The sequence below is a fragment of the Protomyctophum parallelum genome (assembly GCF_964188405.1).
Source record: "Protomyctophum parallelum genome assembly, chromosome: 2".
In the NCBI taxonomy this organism is placed as follows: domain Eukaryota; kingdom Metazoa; phylum Chordata; class Actinopteri; order Myctophiformes; family Myctophidae; genus Protomyctophum; species Protomyctophum parallelum.
In genome coordinates, this window is record NC_139699.1 from 32,106,862 (window position 1) to 32,130,861 (window position 24,000).

The window sequence follows — 24,000 nt, forward strand, 5'->3', positions numbered from 1 at the left end:
GACACTCTATACTATCCTACATAAACGCAGACACTACTGGACTCTGTTACATTCTCTTACTGTCTATCCCCATCAACGTTCTCTGCCGACTTATTTTTCACACAGCAAAGGTATTCATGGAAAACTTCACTCCGAACTTCGATGCTACAGAAACGTTTTTCTCAGTTTTTGCCATCTTCTTCCCTGCTGCTACCGGGATTCTGGCCGGAGCAAACATCTCTGGTGATCTGAAGGTATCTTTTTTCAACTGGTTAAGAGCGACTGATTCTATATATCTATATGAACCTATATATATATATATATATATACACACACACACACACACACAGTATATATATTCACATTCCTTCAGACTCAGAGGACAAAATAAAATGTGCACTCTTGGAGAAATGGATAAATTGGCAATATTGCAAAAATACTTATTTATTTACATATTATGTCTCTGCTTGCGCACTACTTTATCAATACAACATACAGTTGTTCATAACAAGCCACTGTATGAATATGACGGTTGGTACTGTATAAAGCCAGCCCAGCAGCGCTAACCCAGATGTGTGTAATTATTTTATAGGATGCCCAGGCAGCCATTCCTAAGGGCACACTACTAGCCATCCTCATCACAGGCGTCACCTACCTGGCTGTGGCGCTCTGTGTTTGTAAGTACAATATGGAAGAGAGATTCAGCTCTGGTCAGCTGGGTAGATAGTAGATACTGTGCCTTTTGCTTATTCTCGTGTATTGAATATAACTTAGTGTAACTTTTATGAAGCTACCGATTGTTGTGGTACAACATTGAATGTCATATTTAGATTTTATGTTGAGAAATGAGTCCCATATATGTAATGTGTCTGTCCTCCTCTCTGACTGGGCAGCTGCCGGTGTTGTGCGAGAAGCCACAGGGAACTCCAATGACACCATCACTGGTTCAATACATTGTAATGGCACTTTGACGGCTGCTTGTGAGCTGGGATATGACTTCTCCTCTTGTCTGGAGCCTGGTGTAAAATGCAAATATGGCTCGATGAACAACTTCCAGGTACCGAACCTAAAAGCCTGAAAAATCTAAGTTCTGATGAAAGGCAGCACCAGAAAAAGTGATCCAGGTTCATCCACAGTTTTTTGTTTGTTTGTTTTTCCAGGTGATGACCATGGTGTCAGGGTTCGGCCCCCTCATCATCGCTGGAACCTTCTCTGCCACACTCTCCTCAGCCCTTGCCTCTCTCGTCAGTGCTCCCAAAGTTCTCCAGGTCAGTCTGACGCACCAAGTATCACTGTGAAGGAAACTTAAAGGCGATCTACAGTATACAACTGCTGCCACAGGTCAAAGAGCAAAATATACGAATGATGTTCCGCTACTAACCCATGCTCCTTTGTCTCCCTTCCTTTTTCAGGCACTGTGCAAAGACAACATCTACACGGCCCTCCACTTCTTTGCCAAGGGTCATGGCAAGAACAACGAACCAATCCGTGGCTATATCCTCACTTTCATCATTTCTATAGCCTTCATCATCGTTGGTTAGTATAATTACTTTTTGCTGTCTGAGACTTCATTTGTAGGGTGTCGGTTCAGTGCCGTCCTTTCTGACACCTGTCTGTGTGTGTGCGTATTGCAGCTGATCTGAACACCATTGCTCCCATCATTTCCAATTTCTTCCTGGCGTCGTATGCCCTCATCAATTTCTCCTGCTTCCACGCATCCTATGCCAAGTCTCCAGGTAGGGCTAAAGAGTCACGGTCTCTCTCAAAATACCCTTTTCAGCAGTCCACGGTTTCTGACTACCTTCTCTCTTCTGTGATGCATTTACTAGGATGGAGACCGGGGTACAAGTACTACAACATGTGGTTGTCTTTAATTGGGGCATTGCTCTGCTGTGGAGTTATGTTTGTCATCAACTGGTGGGCCGCTCTCCTCACATACGGCATCGAAATCCTTCTTTATATCTACGTTACTGTCAAGAAACCAAGTGAGTTGAGCATGCAAGTCCAAAGCCATACACAGGTCTGCGTATTTCTGCATTTGCATTCATGTGTTTCACTTGCTACCTCCAGATGTGAACTGGGGCTCATCCACGCAAGCGGTGACATTTGTGAGCGCAGTGGGCAATACTCTGGCTCTTTCTGGAATAGACGACCATGTTAAGAATTTCAGGTATTTATATATGAAGCTGAATTGCCTCATTATGGGTACAGCACAACAAATATATTTGAAGTCCTGCGTGACCTTGTAGAACACTGCTATTTATTTTTTAAGGCCTCAGATCATGATACTGGCAGGTGCTCCCAAGATCAGACCAGCTCTCATAGACCTGGCTACCTCCTTCTCAAAGGAGTTCGGACTATGTATCACTGCTGAAGTGTTTGTGGTAAGGCCATTCATGTGATTTTGGAGATACAAATGTTACACGGTACCTAACAGCTCCAGTATATTATCACTGTTATCATCTGTTTTTGTTTTTATCAAATACTTGGTGTAGCTTCTGTGTGGGAAGTGAACGTGATATTGTTTATGTTGTTGGTGTCTTATAATCCCGTAAGGGATGGGTCTTAACGACAAGACACAAAAAAAAGAGTCATTCATTCATTCATTCATTCATTCATTCATTCATTCACTGTGACCTCTACAGGGCCCGAGATCAGAAGTCCTTCAGGAGATGAATGAAGGCATGGAGAATAATCAGTTATGGCTGAACAAGAACAAACGCAAAGCATTCTATGCTGCCGTGTCCTGTGACCAGTTCAGAGAGGGAGCGGATAGTCTTCTTCAGGTTAGTAGAATCATTTTATATCACATTTATATAATAGTAATATAATACAATTGTTGTTGATTTATTGGTTTTTATTTTTTCTTGTTGCAAGGAGCCGAAACCAAAGAAACCAAAGTATATGACTCTCTTATTTGATAGACAGAAACATCGTGATCTAAGTCTAAAACCCCGCAATTGTACTGCAACTTACAACTTAAAGGGTATACTACAAAAGAAGTACAAATATTTCGAATTACATTCTGCCAGTTTTGCTGCAAGAGAGATGTTTGACTTGAACACCTTTTTATTGGCCCAATTTTAATAACTTCCTAGTGCCAACCCAGAAAAATGCTATGAAAACCTGCATCTCCCTTTAGTCACGCCTCCATATATGGTCACGCCTCGTGACATCACGCCTCCATATATGGCCATCTCCATATATGAAGATCATGACACTGACCATACATGGAGAAGACTGGATCATCACCTAGATCTGCATACTGTATATGGAGCCAGCCAGCAACTCTACATCTGACCTCAAACCCTTAGATCTCCATATATGGAGTTGACCTGTTCTGACATTCCATATGTTGATCCTCCCCCACCTGTCCTTCCTGTTCTGACATTCCATATGCTGATCTGACCTCATCAAACCCTGTACACACAGGACACGCTCCATATATGGCCAGTACAGAATTAATTCCATATGTTGTCAATGTTGATCTGACCCCCCATGCCAAAGCACTCGCCCAGCAGTCTGCCGTCTGCTGTCACCCAGGCGGATGCGTGCACGCGGCCTCGCCCTGTAGGGCGAGGTCGCTTCTCGCCCTCAGGGCGTCTTACTGGTATATATTATACTTTATTGCAGTGTGACAATTCTGGCCTAGAACAGTGTGAGCAGTCTGGCCACGGCAATAGGAAGATGAGAAGAGAGTTAATTAGGAAGAAGTGGAGAACAGTCTTATGGCCCTGGCAATCACACTCTGTAGATAAGGCCTTGGTTCATTGTCAGGATAGCTTACTTCAAACACGGCGGAAGATTAAACGCTATAATTGATTAACACTGCATTAGGCCCTTGGAAACAGACAGAGACAGAGAAACACATCTGCCGAGTGATCTGAAGAAACTTCACACAGTAAAACAGATTTGAGGCTCATTCTTGTCTTGGGGTCTGTGTTGCTTTGGTTAAATTAGTCTAGTTTGATGTTCATCGTTATGCTCTCTTTTCCTTATAGGCTTCTGGCCTGGGTCGTTTGAAGCCTAACATCTTAATGACAGGATTCAAGAGAGATTGGAGGACAGCTGATGCCAAGGCAGTGCAGTCCTATGTGGGAGTGCTACAGTAAGCGCACACACACACACACACACACACACACACACACACACACACACACACACACAGGCTTGCACTTTAATGACAGACAGGTAATTTACTGCAGAATGTACAGTACAGTGCGCTTGCTGCTGTGCTGAGCTAGTAACGTGTCTGCCTCTTCCCTCTCTGCCAGCGATGCCTTTGACTATGAGTATGGAACGGTCGTGCTACGGATGAGCCAGGGACTTGATATGTCTCACATTGTAGAGGCAGAAGGTAGGCATGAACTATGACTTCTTCCCTTATGCATACTGCAAAATGTTCTATATACTGCACATATTTAATTTAATTTTCGTACAGTTTAGATGTTTTACTGTTGGGGGTTTACAGTTGGTGGAAAATAATTAGCGATCAACTTTATTTTGCTATCACGTGTGTAAAGTAAGACTGCGATGCATTGTGTGATCTTGTAGATCCGCTATTTTGGGAGCGCGATACCCATGCACAACTAAGTATGACTCAAGCTTTAGATATCATGCAAGATGACGTTCTTTGGGATACACCAAATCTTCCTAATCTTCCTACTTCCTAAATTAACAAAAAAAGTCAAATAAGTGTTGATAGCGCCAGTGCATATTTGTTAATAAATATGTAGCTACTCTATATGATTATATTACTATATTATGATTATGAATTGAATACATAGGACCACAATGGAAACAAGCCATCAAGGCTTTTTGCGTTATCAACTTATCACTTTAGCATTTCTTGCTAAGTATTCAATCTAAACTATTAAATGATGCACATGATCTCTGCAATGTATGTTTTGTAATAATTATCAAAATCTGCAAAGTAACTAACGTTTTCAAATAGTTCTAGTGGAGTAAAAGTACAATATTTGCCTCTGAGATGTAGTGGAAATATGCCACATGTGACAGTGATTTTACCCTTTGTCGTCTATCTTCTAAAGAAAGCATTAACGTTTACTTATGATGACACACCAAACTAATCAAATAATGTACTACCATCACTATTTTCATCCACAACTGACTTCTTTCAACATAACGTTAATATTAACAAAGAACATCTTATCTAAGAAAAACAGAAGTCATCTAATCAACCATCAGCTTAACATTATGCTTTCTTGTTGACAACGCAAGTCAATTGACAAAGATAACATTGATAAGGCAGGGTTCTTTGATTATACAGTCAGATAAAGGTCAAGCACGTGTGAGATAAGCTCATGCTAAAATTACTACTGAATTGGAGTATTTGAACTTGGTTAAACTTTGGTTGAAACCACCATAAGCATTCTGACTAACTTTATCAGCTTAATACAGGTAGCATGTAGCTTTATACGCTGCATTAACTGCTTTTGATTTTACTGAATGATATAGCTAGAGAACTACCACAGAGTCAGAAGAGAGCTGCAAGACAGGTCATTTAATGAATGAATTATTCCAAACTACTTTTTGTCACCCCGTAGAGGAGATGCTGAAAGCTGCACAGGAGAGTGAGGCTTTGGAGAATGAGTTAAGTCCCAAAAAAAAAGGAATATTCCGGAAGTCCAGGAACCAATCTACACAAGTGCTCACTACCAGAGGTATCATCCACCATACACCTATGTTTAAATATTAATTGCTTTACAATTAACAGAAGCTTTAATCTGGCGACATTAGTAAATTAAATATACCTTCCAGGAAGACATAATCGATCCCAACACAATTTGTAAATGCAATGTGCATGCATACACACACACTCACACAGACACATTCAGAGATTAAAATAGGGTGCATTTAGCATCCCATAATGCAGTTTATAGTTAATAAAACAACGACCTCTGCATCTACGGGATGCACTACTGTACTGTTTTTTATTCTAGTTTATTTTGCTAGCTTTAGTTATAATAATAATAATTTCTTCTTCTGTTTTCTACATGAATATAACCACATTATAACCATAAAAAATGAAATGGGAGTTAAATGCTGCAAAAATAGCAAAATATGACTCCTAACGTTGTTGAAGTGGGACTCATAAAATGACTCATCTAAAAGACCATCCCTGCATCCCGGGACTCATTACATTGAAAACCTATTTACATCACTGCACATTCTATACTTCTATACAGAGAGAGAGAGAGAGAGAGAGAGAGAGAGAGAGAGAGAGAGAGAGACATTCTATACAGAGACAGAGAGAGAGACATTCTATACACAGAGAGAGAGAGAGAGAGAGAGAGAGAGAGAGAGAGAGAGAGAGAGAAAGAGAGAGAGAGGAGAATTTTCAAATAGACAAATTCCATTTAACAAACTTTACCAGCAACACACATTTATTTGGATACCTCTTCATCTTGAATCTCAATTTGAGTTGTAATCAAATCTAGTAGCCCATACAAAGATGAGGATGCAATTGAATAATGGTTCTGCTAGTGCCCTATGCGCAGAGCAGGCCCTTAACCACCCCTGACAACAGTGGGAGCACGTTGCACGCGCGCGCGCGCGCACACACACACACACACACACACACACACACACACACACACACACACACACACACACACACACACACACACACACACACACACACACACACACACACACACATCATTAGGAAATGGCTCTTCCAGATTATGTAGTTATGCTTAATGTAATATATGCTGTAGCAGGACAAAGTATAAATTATGCTTCAGTTCTAAATGCTTTTGTCTGGTTGTTGTTCTATTGTACTCTCTATCCTCTGCATTAAACTCCCTCCAACCACCCTGTCCGTCTCCAACAGTGTCAGTGTGCAGTCCTCCAACACCACAGGCGACTAAGTTGAACGAGAAGATGACGGAGCAGAGTACTCAGTTTAAGACGAAACAGCCCAAAGGCACCATTGATGTGTGGTGGCTGTTTGATGATGGAGGTAGGCTTTGGTACCATTTCAGGCACACCTATGTCATTTAACACACCATTGCAGATTAGATTGCCATCCAATATTAAAGCTACAGGCACTGCTAATGATTTCAAAAGAGCAGTCAAGGGGCGTTGTTGTGCCGAGTTGCCCTACCAGCTGCTCAGTCAGAAAAGATCAGGGTTTATTAATACCATATTATTATGGTTTTCTTTCTACTGTAGGCTATACTTAAAGCTGCAATCTGGAATTTGTTTTAAGGAATTAACGTTATTCTAACCAAACTGTTTGGTACAGTATGTTAATACAATATCTGCAGTGGTGGGAGGTGGTCTCCCTATACTTCCATTGAGAAATGTATACCTTGGAATTGGGCAGGACATCTACTGGTCCACAAGTAGAACTGCTTGAAGCTCATGATTGCAATATCTCCAATGGCCAAGCAGGGACTGTCTCTGGAATGAGCGTCTCTCATTCGGGATAAGAAGACACATAGTTCATACAATTTGGATAGTTCATAAAATGTACAGATTTCAGCTTGAATTGACTGGGATCCAACAATGGAAATAAATCATTAAGACTATTGTGTTTGAAATGTATGATTGTATATTGCAGTGTGGTTGAAGCTAGAAGGCAATATTACCCTATGTGAATTTTAAGATCTGAAGTGTTCATTTATCTCTGAGAGTATCAAAATGTACAGTAGGCAATCCCTGTAGGATAAACAAAATGTATTGTGAACACTATGAGAGTTAAATTAACACAAGGAATCCAAATCTGTCTCATCCTTGTTGTCTCCTCCTTACCTCACAGTTCTTCTAAGTACTACTACTATACTTGATAAATGCGAATGGAGAAAAGAAAGGTTTATTCTAAAACCTTATCAACGTGTTATTGACAATAACAATTTGTCTCTGTCGTTCTCAGGCCTGACACTGCTGATGCCCTACATTCTCACCACCAGGAAGAAGTGGAAGGACTGTAAATTGAGAATCTTCATTGCAGGGCAGCCTGGAAGTAGTGAGGAAGACAAATTGGAGTGAGTGCAAGAACAAATCACTTTAATTCCCTACACTGTCAAATCTTTAACTGTGGGGGGTACAAATAGATAAATGAACACTGGGGATTATACTGTGTAGGTCGAATTGGAAAATAAATCAGTATCCGCATGCTTCATGAAGCAGAGCCCATGAACTACCAAAACCATGTTATAGGAACTGTAACAATGAATTATGTACCAACGTAATTTATACCCGTATGTGTGTGATTCTTTGTTCCTTCAGGATGAAGTTACTGCTGAAGAAGTTTAGAATTAAGTGTGATGACATCAACGTTATTGATGACATCCATGTCAAACCACGCTCTGAAAGGTAGGGTTTTCTTCTTTCTTTCAGTGTGGTGCTGACGAGAAGCGGCCAATAACAATAACCTAACCTAACAGGGTACAACACTGCCTAACCTCATCACATGATGTTACCACATCACGCGGATCAATCTAGTCCTATGAAGTACTCTGTCACACACTCTGTGAGGAGGGGAGACACTTAAAAGTTGTAGATCAACACAGATAATATATTGATCCTGGTTGAAAATAACAATAGGCCTATACTAGACATGATTACCGTAAAAAGAAAAAACTGTTAATATTTCCCAGCGTCAGCTCAAATATTGATCTCCTTTTACCAGCTCTAAAGTCTTGGAGGACATGATTGAGCCCTTCCGTTTGCGCGAGGGATCTAAAGCTGACGCTGAGGCCTTGAGGCAAGAATACCCGTGGAAGATCTCTGATGAAGAGCTGAACACCTTTGACGAGAAGGTAAACACTTACAAAGATTTCCATGTATATATATATATATATATATATATATATATGATGCATAAACTACAATGGTGGGCAATTTTGAGAAAGAAATAATTGTAAATTGAGAAATGAAAAAACAACGTACTGTTCCTACTTTACAGACTGACCTCCAGCTGAGACTGAATGAATTGCTTCAGGAAAACTCCAGATCGGCCAACCTAATTATTGTGTAAGTACAGCATAATGCAAACGCAGAAACATGGAATGGACATGGGCAGAAACAGGCACACTCTGATCTAAGAACTCATGCTCATTCTTTTTGCACTTAATATTTATTATATCGTTTTCTGGTACAACTGAGAATTATTAAATTACTTATTGCCTATTGTTCTCTCTCTCTCAATCTCTGCAGGAGCATGCCCATCGCTCGTAAGGAATCTGTTTCTGACTACCTCTACATGGCTTGGCTGGACATTCTGACCAAAAACCTTCCACCCACGTTGCTCATTAGAGGCAATCACAAGAGTGTGCTTACCTTCTACTCCTGAGCATTTCATAAGCTGAACAGCAAACTTTTGGCACTCAAGCTGAGCTTGCTGGATATGACATATCGGCTCATATCACACAACAGCCCATATCATAACAATGGACTATGGTCATTGATGATGTTATCTATCCAGATGATGTAATCTACCATACTGAAACACACAATATTTGTGGTTAGGTGTTTTTGAGTGTGTTTCTAAACACAATCGTAGGTTCCCTTTGATAAAAAAAGAATGCAGTCTCATAGAGAAAAAAAAAATTCAATGGTTTTACTCACAACCACACTGTGCAACCATTTTGAGTGCCTTTTTGACTGTATAGTTTAGTATAAGTAGGAATACAAGTGTATTCAATACATTTGTAATGGCTTCAGATGCCATATTGTATATAAAAAAAGTTATGTTTTTTTTTTTGGTATACCTTATATTCCGTCTATTCATAAACTCATGTCTGACATCTAAATTAAAACTTGTTTGCATAAAAGCACTCCACAATTTGACAGACTATTGCCAATCGCCATTGCGACACGGACATTGTGGGCAAGACACTCTTTCTCAGCATTTGTAATGGGCTATTATATAAAAGAAAGGGTGTGTAAAATTGTCATTGCACATGATGAGGAATGGCATCTTGTCCAAAAAACCTGTATGGCAATAATAGTCCATTTGGAGTGCTGTCCTTCTTTATCATTATCAACAACTACACAAGCACACAGTTTTCAAGTTAGAATGAAGTTGAGTGTGTTGTATATAATTATTTGTTTGCATAACTTTTCTAAACCGTCAGGTTTCACTCTGAATATACTGGGAGGATGTCAATAAATATACAACCCAATTCAGACAGTGTAGTTTCATGAACATTCCAGTTTAATATATAATATTAATATAATATAATCAAGAGAATGAATGGACATATCTTGGTTTTTGTGCCAAGAGACAGATATGTTGATACTAATGCCATCATAGATCATACTGTAATAGTACTTAGAATGTGTCTGTACATAGAATGTGTCTGTCAGTCAGTCTGTTGAGGTGCCAATAAATCACTTGTCTTTTTAACCCATTAAGACCTGAGGCTGATTCTACAAATGCCTTCTAAATCAGGAGGTCTCCAACTTTTTCATGCCAAGGACCCTGAAAACATGAATAAAATAATAAATAGCAGGTGTACAAGCTTGTATATCTGCTATTTTTATTTTTATTTGGAGGATGTGATAGTCCACGGTAGGGACACTCTGTATGCAGATTAAAACACTAGTGTCTCCAAAAGATCTCAGTTACATTGCCAGTCACTATGTGTTGCTACATGTGTTGACATTGCGATACACAAGAAAGAAGAAAAAGAAGCTTGCACAAATGATTTGCCCATATAGGCATTGTCTAAACGACTTCTTCTGCTTCAATAGTGGTGGCTTCATTGTTTGAAGGAAGATTCATGTGATATTTCAGGGTATGATATAATACTGTATTACAAAGGTCATCTATTTCATACTATCCTGTTTATATTTTTTTAAGAACATTTTACTCAACACACCCCTTTGTGCTCAAGGGTCAAACACATCGATCCTCTGTATATTTTATTTTTGTCTTTCTTCCTATTTAAATAAAATGTGCGATTTTCTGAAACAATTTAGAGTTTGTCTGTTCTCATATGGTACCCAAGTCTAACACATTTGTCTGTAAAATATTACATTAGACTAGTAGCCTACATAATGTATGTAATAGGTTTTGCCACAAAGCCAATCATGAACGAGCCATCCTGTCACAACTCATAAGCTTCCACAACAGACACACTGTATAAATCCACATCATCGTCTTCAATTCCATTTCCAAGTGAGTATGTGTTGCTTGTTACAACTCACTACCTTCAGTGGCAGATACAACTCAACATACACACACAGTAGATTCACTTCAGCCTTCAATTCCAAGGCCAGGAACAGTCACTGAACAATAACATCAGCCACCCAGTCATTGTGGTCCCAAAATAACAGCAATAGTGCTACACCTTGAATCACATTAATATACACACACAGCTTACAAGCACCAGCAGGAAAAAAGAAAGAACATATAAAACAAGGTTCCTACTTTGAGCAGTCTTCTACTTGACATTGTCAGTTTTGTAAGTGATGGCCAGGGTAGACTCGGACACGCCCTCCAACTCGGGTCACCAGGCTTTCTCTCCAGTCAATCTCCATCCTCCATACATACTGTATCCTGTCAAAACATACAGTACACAACTTCACTCACTGAACAATGAACATGTTTAATTTCAAGCCAGTCAATAGGGTAATTATAGGTAATGTTTGTTTTATTTTGGATAAATTCAACAACAAACAGAGCAATTTAGGGCTGTCAAAAAACACTCAACTTGATCTGTAATTTGTATAACGATATGGCTCAACAAACTACATTGGGATTAAACGGTTTTAAATGTCTTGATGAATTGAATACACAGGACCACAATGGAAGCAAGGCTTTTTGCTATACTTTTAGCACCATTGTCATACCTGTTGTAGTAATACAGTAGCCCCTGATTCTCTCCCACACACTGAACTGAAGGCTTTACTAAAACAGCCGGACAGCGCCCTCTGGAGTCACTCAATACACTGGGTCACTGATATTCGGTGCAACATATTTGTATATTTCTTAGCTCTTGTCTTTAGTGAGTATGGCGTTAAGCCATGGCTGACTGTAGCATTTAGCTACCGACAACAGAAGGCAGTATGGCGCTCTTGTTTTACAGGCAAATGCGGTTGTCGTGGCGGGCTTCGTCTGTACTTGCTGCTCAAAGGTGTTCACGAAGGATGTTTCATGTCCAGATGCTCGCCCAGCGCAAAGGCAAACGTATGGCTGTATGTAGCATGGCTACATTGTACATGTTGACCGTTTAGATGTGGACTGGCCAGAGCCATAGTAAGACATGTGGCTTAGTTCTTAAGACTCTGACTCGGCGTGAATGTGTATTAGACGTAATGCGTGTGTTTTAGACTGGCCTTAGTTATAGAGGAGATAAACATTGTTTGGTAAAAGACATTTCGATTGATGTGACGTGTTCTGTTTATCTGTCACGAAGGCAGCTACTGTCTCGCGAGAGCTGCCGTGGCGCTTGGCAACCGGCAAGCGGAAGTGTTGCCATAGATACCGTACAAAGTGTACTTTTCTGAATTAATACTTATTGTTTGTAATAAGTAGTACAATTATTTGTCTATACTATAAGACAACATTCTCGTCAAAGTAAGTGTAATTGGATAAAGGGCTAAATAGTATATGTAGTGAAATGTACACGCAAAGTAATAAGATTCGTGTTACTGTTTCGGGGAGGAGCAAATAGCTTTGGCGCAACTTTTAACCCGGGAAATTCACATCATTCACAATCATTCATAACGAAGACAAGGGAGCACAGCAGAGAGACGTCAGCCCTTTCTTCTTCGGAATTATCTGTTCTTTATTCATTCAGAATACCGCTAACCACTGACAAACCTTGCCGATATGCCCTCTGTAGAAGTTGATGTATCTCCACTGAAGAGGAGCAGGACTGAAGCGACAAGTGAAGAAAATGTGAAACCAGCTGTTCTGAAATTCGCCAAGCTCTCTGAGCACGCCATTACGCCAACCAGAGGGTCCCCCAAAGCAGCGGGCTATGACCTGTACAGGTTGGTAACGATTCAGATGAGTGCAACTGCAACAGCAGCATGTTTATTGTCTGTCCACCTAGCCCTGAAATATGACTGTCATGATTATCATGACACTTATCTGTCCACCCAAACATTAATTGTAAAACAAAAGTGTCATTTTATTTGCTCTATCTTCGTCCTGTATTATGAGCTGTGCCCATTTGTAACATGCTGACAGGGTCCTTCAGTGTTCCTCTTATAGAGGTCACATTAATAATACACTCACAGTTACAAAACAATTGCATTTACTAATGTAAACACAGCCAAACCCTTTGTTGTAACTAGCATGAAAACTATAGTAGGTTTAGTTTTTGCTAGTTCTGGGAAACGCATGATTTGTCTAATATTTTCTTTTCAATATAGTGCATATAATTACTCAATTGGACCTATGGACAAGGCCATTGTGAAGACAGACATTCAGATAGCAGTTCCATCTGGGTGCTATGGCAGAGTGGGTGAGTGCTACTTGATAGACTGAAGTTGGGTAAACACATAATGCCTCACCAATAGCTCTAAAATTACATTATTGTGCAATTGTGCATACCGGTACATCATTTTTTAACCACAGCAAATTGTTTGGATTATTTGGGTGAGACCATTATTTTATTACACATTCTGTCTCACCTTGAATGTATTTGAAGACAATTTGTGGCTATTATAAATTAAATCAAATGTTTCAAGTCGCATGCTAATAAAGGAAAAAAATGTATGGCTTACAACGAGTTAAAATAGTTTTTCTATCATTCCCTCCCAGCACCCAGATCTGGCCTGGCTGTAAAGAACTTCATTGACGTTGGAGGTAAGTTGCGAACAGTTGACATTAAGTACTGTACTTGCAATGTTATGAATTGGTTTATTTCAGCATGTTGTACAGTTGTACTAATTTTTGTGTTTTATTATTGTGTAATTCTCCTTAGCTGGAGTTGTAGACGAGGACTACAGAGGGAATGTTGGTGTTGTTCTCTTCAACTTTAGCAAGGAGACCTTTGAAGGTGAGCTAGCTTGCCTTGAACATCAGTGACTAAAGCTTTCCTCACTATATTGTAGTATACAATATATATATACTGCAATGTAGTGCAATGGTTCTCAACCAAATTCCAGGCTGTGACCCCTTAACATTATCATAAGATCATCCAAACTTTAACCTTGAATTAGGGGTGCTCTGAATCAGGCTTTTTGGGACCGATGATCTCGATCGCCTTTTAGTTTTTTTCTGGATCGGCCAATACCGATCTTGTGCGGAAGAGGATAATTTGAATATTTCCAAAATTATTATATGTCTAATTTATTATAATTATTAACTGTTCCTGTGTGTGGGGAGGAAGGGGATAATGTTTAGGGCCTTTTTTAACACTTAAGTTTTATAACACTTAAATGGTATAAAGGATCGGTTTCTCCAGATAGGGTAAATCACGATCAAGTCTTTTGGAGTGAGTGATCGATCGGAGGGGAGAGCGGTCTGCAAAAATTTTTTGGGAAAAGAACACGGAAATAAGGCTTTCACAATGTACTGTATACTGACTGGTAGCTTATTGATGTGACTACTACACATCAAAACATTCATGATGTAGTGAAGTCATTGTCCAAAAGGTATTGATATAGTACTGCTTCTCATTCCATGTTGTACTGTCATCAGCACTGTTACATTTATGACAATAATTAAGTCTGTGTTGCCTTTGTCTATTCTTGTCTACCAGTGAAAAAAGGTGACCGAGTGGCTCAGCTAGTATGTGAGAAGATCTGCTACCCAGAGCTTGTGGAACTAGAGGTAATAATCTGTCATTGATTTATAAATTGTAAAACATTTTAATGAGGTTACTTCCATTCTGCAGTTTTGTTGCCTACTTTTCAGAAATGTAATTCTCATGCTATCGAGATCTCATGGTGCCACGATTCTATTTGTTTCAGACTTTGGATGAGACGGAGCGTGGAGCTGGGGGTTTTGGCTCTACTGGACGTAACTGAGATTTCAAATGTTACATACCGTAGCTGTTGTACAAAGTACACTTTTCTTTCCACCATGTACGATCCCTGTATGAACTGTTACTGCCACTTTAATTGTGTTAATTCAAGACTACTGTCTGGTTAACTGCTTTCCTGTCTGAAGTCCATAATATACCAGGAGCAAATTGTGAAGCCTGCATTTCCACCAGGGGGCATTGTAGGACAAGGATTGCATCTTTGCAGTCTTGAGTGTTGTTAGTGTGTCTAGTCTGTTCTCATCTCACAGCCTGTATTATGAACTCAGTCGGTTTAACTGCATAGTCAGTTTTACCAGTTAAGAAGACATTGGGATATGTATTATGATGCACTTGACTTGCATGTTAAATCTGAGTGGCTCTACAGGGCATAAGTTACATAGCTGTTGTACAAATAAACTTTATTTTTCAATTACGGTTCCTGTTTTTTATTAATGTTATATCAAAAACTTCCCACCTTTTGCTGTTGTCTTCAAGGCTGTTGTCTCGTGTATCTGTATTCTGTATGTATCTTGTCAACTCTAGTGTGATCTCACAGCCTGTATTATAAACTCTCACCTTTTAAAACTTGTTTTAGAGGTGGAGTAAGGCCATTTCTTTATTTCATACATTTGTTAAAATAAGCGTTACATAGTTCTATATTCTGATAGCTATAGTGGGGTTCTATCTCAGTGTCTTTAGTAAACAAATAGGTTGGGATACCAATTTCATCTCATCAGGACTCGTACAGGATAATGATGTGGAAGTGACACAATTGGAACTTTAAAGCTAATAAGTGGGTACTCTCCTGATTGGTTGAAATTGGCACCAATCTAAAAAAAGTTCTGTTTATTAAAGAGATGGGGAGACACTGCCAAAGACATCAAGAGCTGCCAGCCGGCAAATTAGTGCTGTGGGAACTAGCCGTTGGAGACCACATTCATTTTCCTTTCAAAAGGAAACAAACACATGGGCACCAGTCATGAGGGCGTCCCACATTAACCCATTTACACCTGAGTTAAAAACATTCACTTTTAAAGAATATATATTCAAAGATTTGTGCCTCATTTTTACAATTTTTCAAAAATAGACCTACAAGCTCGCTATGAGCTTGTAGATCTGCTATTTTTCAATAGCTAAATTATAACGTTGTTGAAATGTTGAAAACACCAAAAGGGGTTCGTGGATGTATCCGGGATGACTGGAAACGGCGAGGTAGGGCTCGTCTGAGAACGACCTGGAGACACGTTACTGAACACTAGCAATGATCACTATCAGAATATAGAGCTTTAACAATAAACGTTGTTTTAACCAAAAAAACACCACGTACACTACCTGTAATATTAGTCTGTTTGACCAACTAAGGCAATGGGATGGATTATGATGCATTTAAACTGTAGGCCTATACACCACTGATATAGTGTGGACAAAGTTAAGCGAAAGTACAGCAGTGAATACATTTACACCAAAATATGTTTTTTATTGTGAATTTACAACTAAACCCTCACTGATGTGAACAGAGAACACAGACGGGTGTCTTAAGGTTGGTCCGTGGCGATGCAGCACTGATTGGATTTGTGAGAGAATGTGTGGCCATGACGGCCTCAGTGCATAATCATGAAGGCCCAGGTTCGGCATCATCACAATGTGTGTGCAGGTGTGTGTGTGTGTGTGTGTGTGTGTGTGTGTGTGTGTGTGTGTGTGTGTGTGTGTGTGTGTGTGTGTGTGTGTGTGTGTGTGTGTGTGTGTGTGTATACACAGTTTACAAAGGAAGTAGTTGGTCATTATAAGCACCATTACAAACCCCTCCAATTCAAGGGGCTTCCTATAGTTTACAAATGCTTCATAGATTAAAAGTGGCATTGATTATTACAGTATAAACACACTTAATTTACATGTAGTATAAAGGAGAGCAGACAGGCTATGAAGCAAACTTTTGTTTTGGTTGCAAAGACAAATGAAATCTTTAAAGATTGACGGGATTGCATATCTTTTCTTTTTTGACTACTGAGTGTTTTTTCTGTTTTCTCTTGAGTAGTACAGTGCATTCAGAAGTCTATGTGGTTGTGTTGCTAGCACCAGTAAATATGAATAATTCTAGTCAGTAGGAAAGATGGAAAAGCATGGTTTAAATATGCTGAAGGAGTCATTCAAGCTTAGATATGTCTACGTCTTAATAGTAAAAGTGGATTCCTCTCTTTTCCCATTTCATTTTCTTCATATTCACTGCAAAGGAACAGTCACAACTGATGGATGGATGTCCAGTGGATATCTTGGTTAAGTCGTCATTTAGTGTATGGGGAGAGGAAAGGAAGCCACGTAAGACTATTAGGACTCACCCCTTTTCTCTACCTACGCAGAGTGGTGTAACCTTGGCATTGGAAACCTTCTGCAGTCCATGTGCCCTACAAAGTGGTGCCTGATTCCACATATCATCGTACAAATTCAACACCTACTCTCACAATCCTTCCACTCAGCACAGAGCACTCTACACACAGCTGAAGTTGTCGACTCTTTCTTACTGCCAGGTTCAGCTGGCATTTTTAAACAAAAAAAGCCACGAGAGATTGCATCTATGATATGTAGAATCATCTTTGGGAATCAAATGATACAGTCCCCCCATTCCTCCCGTTGTCTCTTTGGCGGCGAGCTCCTCTCTACTAGAGCGGGTAGAAGTTGTCCCGAGCCAATGACCCAGATTCAAAGATTCCTCTTTCATCCCATTGACGTGGACGCAGCGTTGAGGGGAATTGGAGCCTGGCCTTGGATCAGTGGCTGTGGGCGACATCCGCCCGTCTCAGTCCTGTGGTGGTTAATGCAGGATGATCTGCACCCTCATCTTCAGTACGTCTCCCAGCTGTCCTGTGAGGTAGTCTTTATCATGTTCGTCCTCTAGCTCAGCCAGCTCCTGTTTCCTGTAGAGGGGCATGCTGCTGATCTGTAGGACGTAGGCCCCTGGGGGCAGGGCTTTCTTCTTGGCCATGTGCAGGTAGCTCACACCCTCTCTCTGGTTGATCTTGAAGTAGCCGTCATCGTTGCCAAAGTCAATTGCATAGCGCACATGGTCATTGAGGGTGGACAGTGCAGGCGTGAGCTCCAGGATGCGGTCACGGCTGCTCAGGTCGCTGATGTTCAGGTGGATCTGCAAGGTGTCCTCGATGTCAACACTGGCCAGGCTGACCTCCTGCTCGGTCTGCCACAGAGACACAATGATTTGTGAAAAGTCATACTTGATCTAAGCAGGTATTTATCCTGACAGGTGGGCAGACAAATGAGGATAGTACTGTGTACATACACAAGCAGGTAATAAGTATTACCTGTGTATCTCCCTCAAGTGTTGAGTTGGTGCTTCGACGTTTACGTCCTTTCTTAGGGTACCCATTGATCTTGCACTCGTAGCATGCTTCAGGTGATAGGGAGTTCTCATCTGTCAATGGTGAGTCTTCTCCTTCTCCAATACTGGAGCCAGGACCAGAAAAGCCCATACCGGTGATGCAGTGACTGAAACATAGACATGGCCATCAATTATAACTATGTATTTAGCACTGTTTGATGACTGTACATGAAGGCTGTAGGAGTAGGAGAATGCTCATTATTGTACACAGTGATTAACTGTCATTTATAGCCTTTCTAGTGAGGCCACGGAGCTCTAGGGATGATGTTGATTCAAATAACTTTGGTCAGCTTGTGTTTACCTCTAGGAGCCGCTAGAGGGACATTTAGACTAGTTTTGTTGACGGTTGACTAGTGTTATTGATAAATTGTTTTTTTGATATGCAGTTATATAGTCTTGGCTAATGTGATGCTTGGATTTCCTCATTTGGATCAGTGTTAGTTTACCCATTAACACTGAGTATTTTACAGCGTGCACAGGCTCACTCGCATACCCTTGTCCCGCACGGAAGTATCCAGGTGGGCATCCACACAGGTATCCCCCGTCCGTGTTTGAGCAGCCGTGGTTGCAAGGGTTGGAACTTGAAGAACACTCGTTGACGTCCGCGCACCCGCTACCGCCCTGCTCATAGTTGAAACCAGTAGGGCAAAGGCAGCGGAAGCTCCCCAGGGTGTTATGACACGACGCACCCCCACAAATATGGCTGTTCTGACACTCATTCTCATCTAGAACAGAGGAGGTCAAACGGAAGTAAACACACAGACAGACGTCATCCCAGCCAGGGGAGCGGATACAATACTGGGAAACACTGGAGTAAATGTCATAAACATGTGAATACATAAAGGCAGAACTGTAGCTGTGCTTTCAAAGGGCTATTTCCGTACGCATAGTGAGGAGTATTTCTGTTTGGCGGCACCTAAGAGGAATGATTCTCAGCCCTTTTTCCATTTAAAGGACCCCAGTTTGAAACATTAGGCCACCACATTTGATATGATTTTGTCTCTGCATGGGAACTCCATTCTATTGTCCATTTTGAGATATGATTCCATAACTGTCATTGAAGTACATGAAGAGTAACAATAAAACTCAAAATAGCCATTCTTGTATGTTCTATAATTGTACTTACAAACATAATAATGGTGAACTTGAACTATTAATCAATCAATCAATTAATTAATGTTGCTGAGGGCTCCACTGGAACCCCCTGGAGGACCCCTATTTTCATAGGTGGGAAATAACTTCTAGAGGAGGGGAGAATATTTTATGAGATGTGAGAGAAAGTGTGTGGAAGCACTCACCCACACACTGGTTCCACTGGTAGTGCTGCAAGTACCCTTGTGGGCAGCTGCACCGGTAACCTCCTACCAGGTTCTGGCAGCCATGTTGGCATCTGTGGCTGCCGTCACACTCGTCCATATCTGTCAAAGGAACATATGCACATTAGTAACTAACTATTCATAATAGTTGTGATATGGGACATATACTGTATATTATATAGTCGTGATAGCAGTGGGCTACTGACCTTCACAGGACTGTCCATTAGGGTCCAGTGAGAAACCTCGCTGGCAGTCACAGTTGAAACTTCCTGGACTGTTCTGGCAGACACCGTTGGAGCCACAGAGGTTGGGGTCACTAGAACACTCATTGTTGTCTACAAAGAGAGGAAGAAATGCTGATTTGAGGCCAACTAATCTACGGTTCAGAGATCCCAAACCAGCACTGGAGTTGCTTTCTTATGCCTTACATGGCAGAGCAAGTCTTTATTCCAAATAATATTGTAAAGTCAGTGTGTGTTAGATTTGGAATGTACAAAAATTAAATATTACATCTTTTGAAGCTGACAAAGAACAAATTGTTAGTTACAGAAACAGGGTAAGGAAAGGGGTAGTCCTGAAAACATACCCTACTTTATCATCCATTGTAAAATTAATGGGACCATAATTTACAAAAACGCTTAAATCATGCAGTGGGAAGACGGCTTGAAACTAGCAAATGAAAACATACATTACATTCTTTATACTTGGTTTTATATAGCTTATTAGCTTAGTAAACCTTTGAGCTTAGTAAAGCATTGACTCCAATTGAATATACATTATTTTGCAGCCGGAATAGGGGAATCAGCGACACAAACATTAATTGGAACTGCAGCGCTTTCATGACTTCCATATTGGCTTCATATCGAAGAGTGACTAAATGCCGCATGGTTACGTCTTTTTTTGTTTGTTTTGTGGGTAAACAGTAATTGTGAAACTATGGAACAACAATATGTGTTAATTTTAGTTAACCCAAAAATGTCTCTGCATATGTGACTATTTCTAGGTATTTGAATGAGTGACATCCAGGTCAAGCGTTTGTAACCCTCCACAATGCAATCTGCCAGATCACCTATTAGTACTCCACAAGCGGGCAAAGCATTCCTCTCTACTGGTTCGATATGAGGTCATGGGAGTTGTCTTCTGGTGTGTAATAAAAGCTTTTGGTAGCCATGGCGATCCATTCCAGCGTTCCATAACAAGGCCTTGCTAAACCACCATGACTACGAAACGGTCAAGCCTAATAAGATCAGTGTGATATCAGCCCGAGTCCATTAACTCTGAGAAAGGTTTAGTAAGGGTTAGATGGAGGCCTTTAAGGGTCTTTTATGGGCTGGCTGAGATGATGAAAGATACAACAATAATTTAGATTATAAAGGATATTGCCGAATTCTTTGTGTATTAGGCAGGGGAAGCAGGATGTGTGGGGGTGAGTTGGGTTCACATTATTTTGTAATGTCAGGCTGCCCTAAATAGAACTTTAGTTTAGGATATAATCATAAAGAATATTATTCATATTGATACACTGGGAATTGCTAATGAAGAATAATTTTGGTTTTGATTTAATTGAGTTTTATTGTATGTTTGCTTTCCTTGTGACTGTTTTGTGTTTTGTCTTTTGGTTTGCGATATTTTGCCTTTGTTTTGTGAGTGGATTTGTGGTTGGTATGTTTATTGTTCTTGTTTGTCTGAAAACAATTGAAAAGGCTGAAAGTAATCAAAAAGTATTATTATACAAGAAATATTGTGTGAGGTGTGTGTGCGCCGTGCACGTGTGTGTGCGCTGTAGCTTACCAATGCAGGCAGTGTGGTGCTGGGTAAAGCCAGGGGGACATTTGCAAGTAAACCCTCCAATGGTATTGACGCACAAGAACTGACAGTTGTGCTGCTTGGTGGAACATTCGTCCAGATCTGGAAAAGAGATTATAATAAACAATATAGCAAGGAACTTAAGTACCAGAAAAAAGGACTGTTTATTTTGCAACAGAGCACGTAGGAATGGATATGGTGGTCAGAGCTGTCCCACCAGGGCATGTACAGTACGTACTACAGTACGTACTACAGCTCTCTGTGAGTCAAATTCCAGTCCTTCTACAGTCAGTGACCTACAAATGAACTTCGAATGAACCAGACAACGGAAACGTGGGTGGTGTGTGTGTGTGTGTGTGTGTGTGTGTGTGTGTGTGTGTGTGTGTGTGTGTGTGTGTGTGTGTGTGTGGAGGAGGGGGGGGGGGTGGGGCAACTCCATTTTTGATGAATAAAGATGAGAGAGGCTATAAAAAATAATGAACATTGCTTGTTTAGACTCAAAAACAAGTCTGATAAACAGTGATACAGCCAAATGCACGATGTGGACATGGGTCCCACATTCATTAGCACGCACACAGTGAGGAAGAGGCCTGGCTCTGCCCCCACAGTGAGGAAGAGGCCTGGCTCTGCCCCCACAGTGAGGAAGAGGCCTGGCTCTGCCCCCACCACTAACATCTCCACACAGTGAGGAAGAGGCCTGGCTATGCCCCCACAGTGAGGAAGAGGCCTGGCTCTGCCCCCACCACTAACATCTCCACACAGTGAGGAAGAGGCCAGGCTCTTCCCCCACCACTAACATCTCCACACAGTGAGGAAGAGGCCAGGCTCTTCCCCCACCACTAACATCTCCACACAGTGAGGAAGAGGCCAGGCTCTTCCCCCACCACTAACATCTCCACACAGTGAGGAAGAGGCCTGGCTCTTCCCCCACCACTAACATCTCCACACAGTGAGTAAGAGGCCAGGCTCTTCCCCCACCACTAACATCTCCACACAGTGAGTAAGAGGCCAGGCTCTTCCCCCACCACTAACATCTCCAAGCTGGATCTTAAAGGGACAGCTAGTACACGTTTTACATTTGGGTTTTATATTGCAGCTCCCAAGGTTCTTTGGTAAACTTTTTTACCAATCATTATCAGCACTACGGTTGCTCTTAGTGAGAATGTGGGCGTGGGCGTGTGCATGGGCGTGTGTGTGTGTGTGTGTGTGTGTGTGTGTGTGTGTGCGTGCGCATGTGCGTGTGTGTGTGTGTGTGCGTGCGTGTGTGTGTGTGTGTGTGTGTGCGTGCATGTGCGGGTCTAACCTCTGCAGCTCTTGCCATCTTCCTGTAGGATGTATCCGCGTGGGCAGGAGCAGAGGTAGCCTCCCTCCGTGTTCTTACAGATGAAGTTGCAAGGCTTCGGCGCCTGAATGCACTCATCTACATCTAAGGAGAAGGACAGAGAGTGTGAGGTGAACGGACGGAGACAGAGATAAACGGAGAGAGAGAGAGAGAGAGACCTGAGAGTGCCTTTGATCTCATTGCCAGAAATTCCACAGGGGCAAGTGATGAGACAGACAGACATAGGTTGTATTTCTCAGACGAGAGCTCGGCCAGTCTGCACATAGGCCAGTCTGCACATAGTTTCAACACTTTACTAGACTGTAGGAATGAGAGAGGAGGGAGCGTTGGGGGCTTGGTGGAGGAGGAGGACGACTATGTACAGTTACAGTAGGTGCCGGCTAATGAGACTGAGACCTTACCCACACACTGCGAGCCGGTGATGTCGTTGGTGTAGCCAGGCTTGCAGATGCAGTTGTAGGAGCCCAGGGTGTTGATGCACTGGCCGTTCTTACACAGGTTGCCCATCACACGGCATTCATCAATGTCTGAATGCAGAGAACGCATTAGTAAATTAAATGAACGGCATAACTGCCTGGATGGAAACAATAATGTAAAATAGGGTTTAATTGGACTTTAAAAAAAACAACCTTAAAGTATGTCTTATTCTGACATTGAATTATTAATGAACTGTCTTTGTGTGCAATGAGAAGACAATTCCATTGTTAACACAGACTCCTTTGCTCCTAGATACCTCTGCCATCGGTGGTGTATCCGGGGCCCAGGGGACACATCTTCTTGTAGTGCGTGGTTCCACGGAGGGGGCAGAGCTCACAGTTTGTGCCCCAGCCCCTGCCTCCATCGCAGCAACACTCCGACTTGGTCACCAAGTTCCTGTTGCTTGAGGTCATCTGACACAAGGTGGTCAGCACTTCCGTGAAGCAGAAGCCCTCGCGGTTATCTAGAGGAAGGAGAGCGAGGCGGACAGGAGGTAGGGTGTGTGAGATGGTGTAAGAGACAATGAGACAACAAACACAGAGTGAAAAGGAAGGGGAAGAAAACGAGACCACACAAAGGGTTGGGGAGAGTCACAGGGACAGGATGAGGGAGTCCATGAAGGAGTTAACATTGATGACATCCACTAAGTGCTTCTCATACTTTTCCCATCCTTGTTGACCTTTCCATCCTCCCACAAAGGATCTGACCTCAGAAGCAGCCAGACTGGACCAGATA

The 24,000-nt window shown here is 41.4% G+C and overlaps 3 protein-coding genes and 1 pseudogene across 5 annotated transcripts in view; 3 read left to right on the forward strand and 1 right to left on the reverse strand.

The window, feature by feature from the left end:
* The window catches only part of slc12a1 (solute carrier family 12 member 1), a gene marked incomplete at both ends in the record, with an annotated part of 19,671 nt that extends 10,370 nt beyond the window's left edge, over positions 1-9,301 (forward strand). The window contains 19 exons of the mRNA XM_083790462.1: positions 106-233; positions 572-656; positions 873-1,036; positions 1,140-1,247; positions 1,392-1,515; positions 1,614-1,715; positions 1,809-1,964; positions 2,050-2,149; positions 2,252-2,363; positions 2,625-2,765; positions 3,981-4,087; positions 4,254-4,336; positions 5,547-5,663; positions 6,836-6,964; positions 7,880-7,991; positions 8,236-8,322; positions 8,639-8,768; positions 8,915-8,982; positions 9,166-9,301. Coding sequence (XP_083646588.1) covers positions 106-233; positions 572-656; positions 873-1,036; positions 1,140-1,247; positions 1,392-1,515; positions 1,614-1,715; positions 1,809-1,964; positions 2,050-2,149; positions 2,252-2,363; positions 2,625-2,765; positions 3,981-4,087; positions 4,254-4,336; positions 5,547-5,663; positions 6,836-6,964; positions 7,880-7,991; positions 8,236-8,322; positions 8,639-8,768; positions 8,915-8,982; positions 9,166-9,301 — 2,189 coding nt within the window. The remainder of the gene's footprint in view (positions 1-105; positions 234-571; positions 657-872; positions 1,037-1,139; positions 1,248-1,391; positions 1,516-1,613; positions 1,716-1,808; positions 1,965-2,049; positions 2,150-2,251; positions 2,364-2,624; positions 2,766-3,980; positions 4,088-4,253; positions 4,337-5,546; positions 5,664-6,835; positions 6,965-7,879; positions 7,992-8,235; positions 8,323-8,638; positions 8,769-8,914; positions 8,983-9,165) is intronic.
* The window catches only part of LOC310854594 (receptor for retinol uptake stra6-like), a 197,525-nt pseudogene that overhangs the window by 54,246 nt on the left and 119,279 nt on the right, over positions 1-24,000 (forward strand). The gene's annotated exons all lie outside the window — the stretch shown is intronic.
* dut (deoxyuridine triphosphatase) lies at positions 11,919-15,368 on the forward strand. Its single transcript, XM_083760090.1, has 7 exons — positions 11,919-12,142; positions 12,801-12,951; positions 13,336-13,427; positions 13,727-13,771; positions 13,890-13,964; positions 14,670-14,740; positions 14,881-15,368. The coding sequence occupies exons 1-7, from the start codon at positions 12,022-12,024 to the stop codon at positions 14,935-14,937; spliced, it is 612 nt and encodes a 203-aa protein (XP_083616216.1). The 5' UTR covers positions 11,919-12,021; the 3' UTR covers positions 14,938-15,368.
* fbn1 (fibrillin 1) overlaps positions 16,386-24,000 on the reverse strand; it is an 86,547-nt gene continuing 78,932 nt past the window's right edge. For both annotated transcript variants that reach the window (XM_083760088.1, XM_083760089.1), the window contains 9 exons: positions 23,522-23,728; positions 23,190-23,315; positions 22,750-22,872; positions 21,432-21,548; positions 19,847-19,975; positions 19,623-19,742; positions 18,818-19,049; positions 18,248-18,431; positions 16,386-18,123 (listed from right to left, as the gene is read on the reverse strand). In XM_083760088.1, the coding sequence (XP_083616214.1) occupies positions 17,743-18,123; positions 18,248-18,431; positions 18,818-19,049; positions 19,623-19,742; positions 19,847-19,975; positions 21,432-21,548; positions 22,750-22,872; positions 23,190-23,315; positions 23,522-23,728 (1,619 nt within the window). In that variant the 3' untranslated portion in view covers positions 16,386-17,742. The remainder of the gene's footprint in view (positions 18,124-18,247; positions 18,432-18,817; positions 19,050-19,622; positions 19,743-19,846; positions 19,976-21,431; positions 21,549-22,749; positions 22,873-23,189; positions 23,316-23,521; positions 23,729-24,000) is intronic.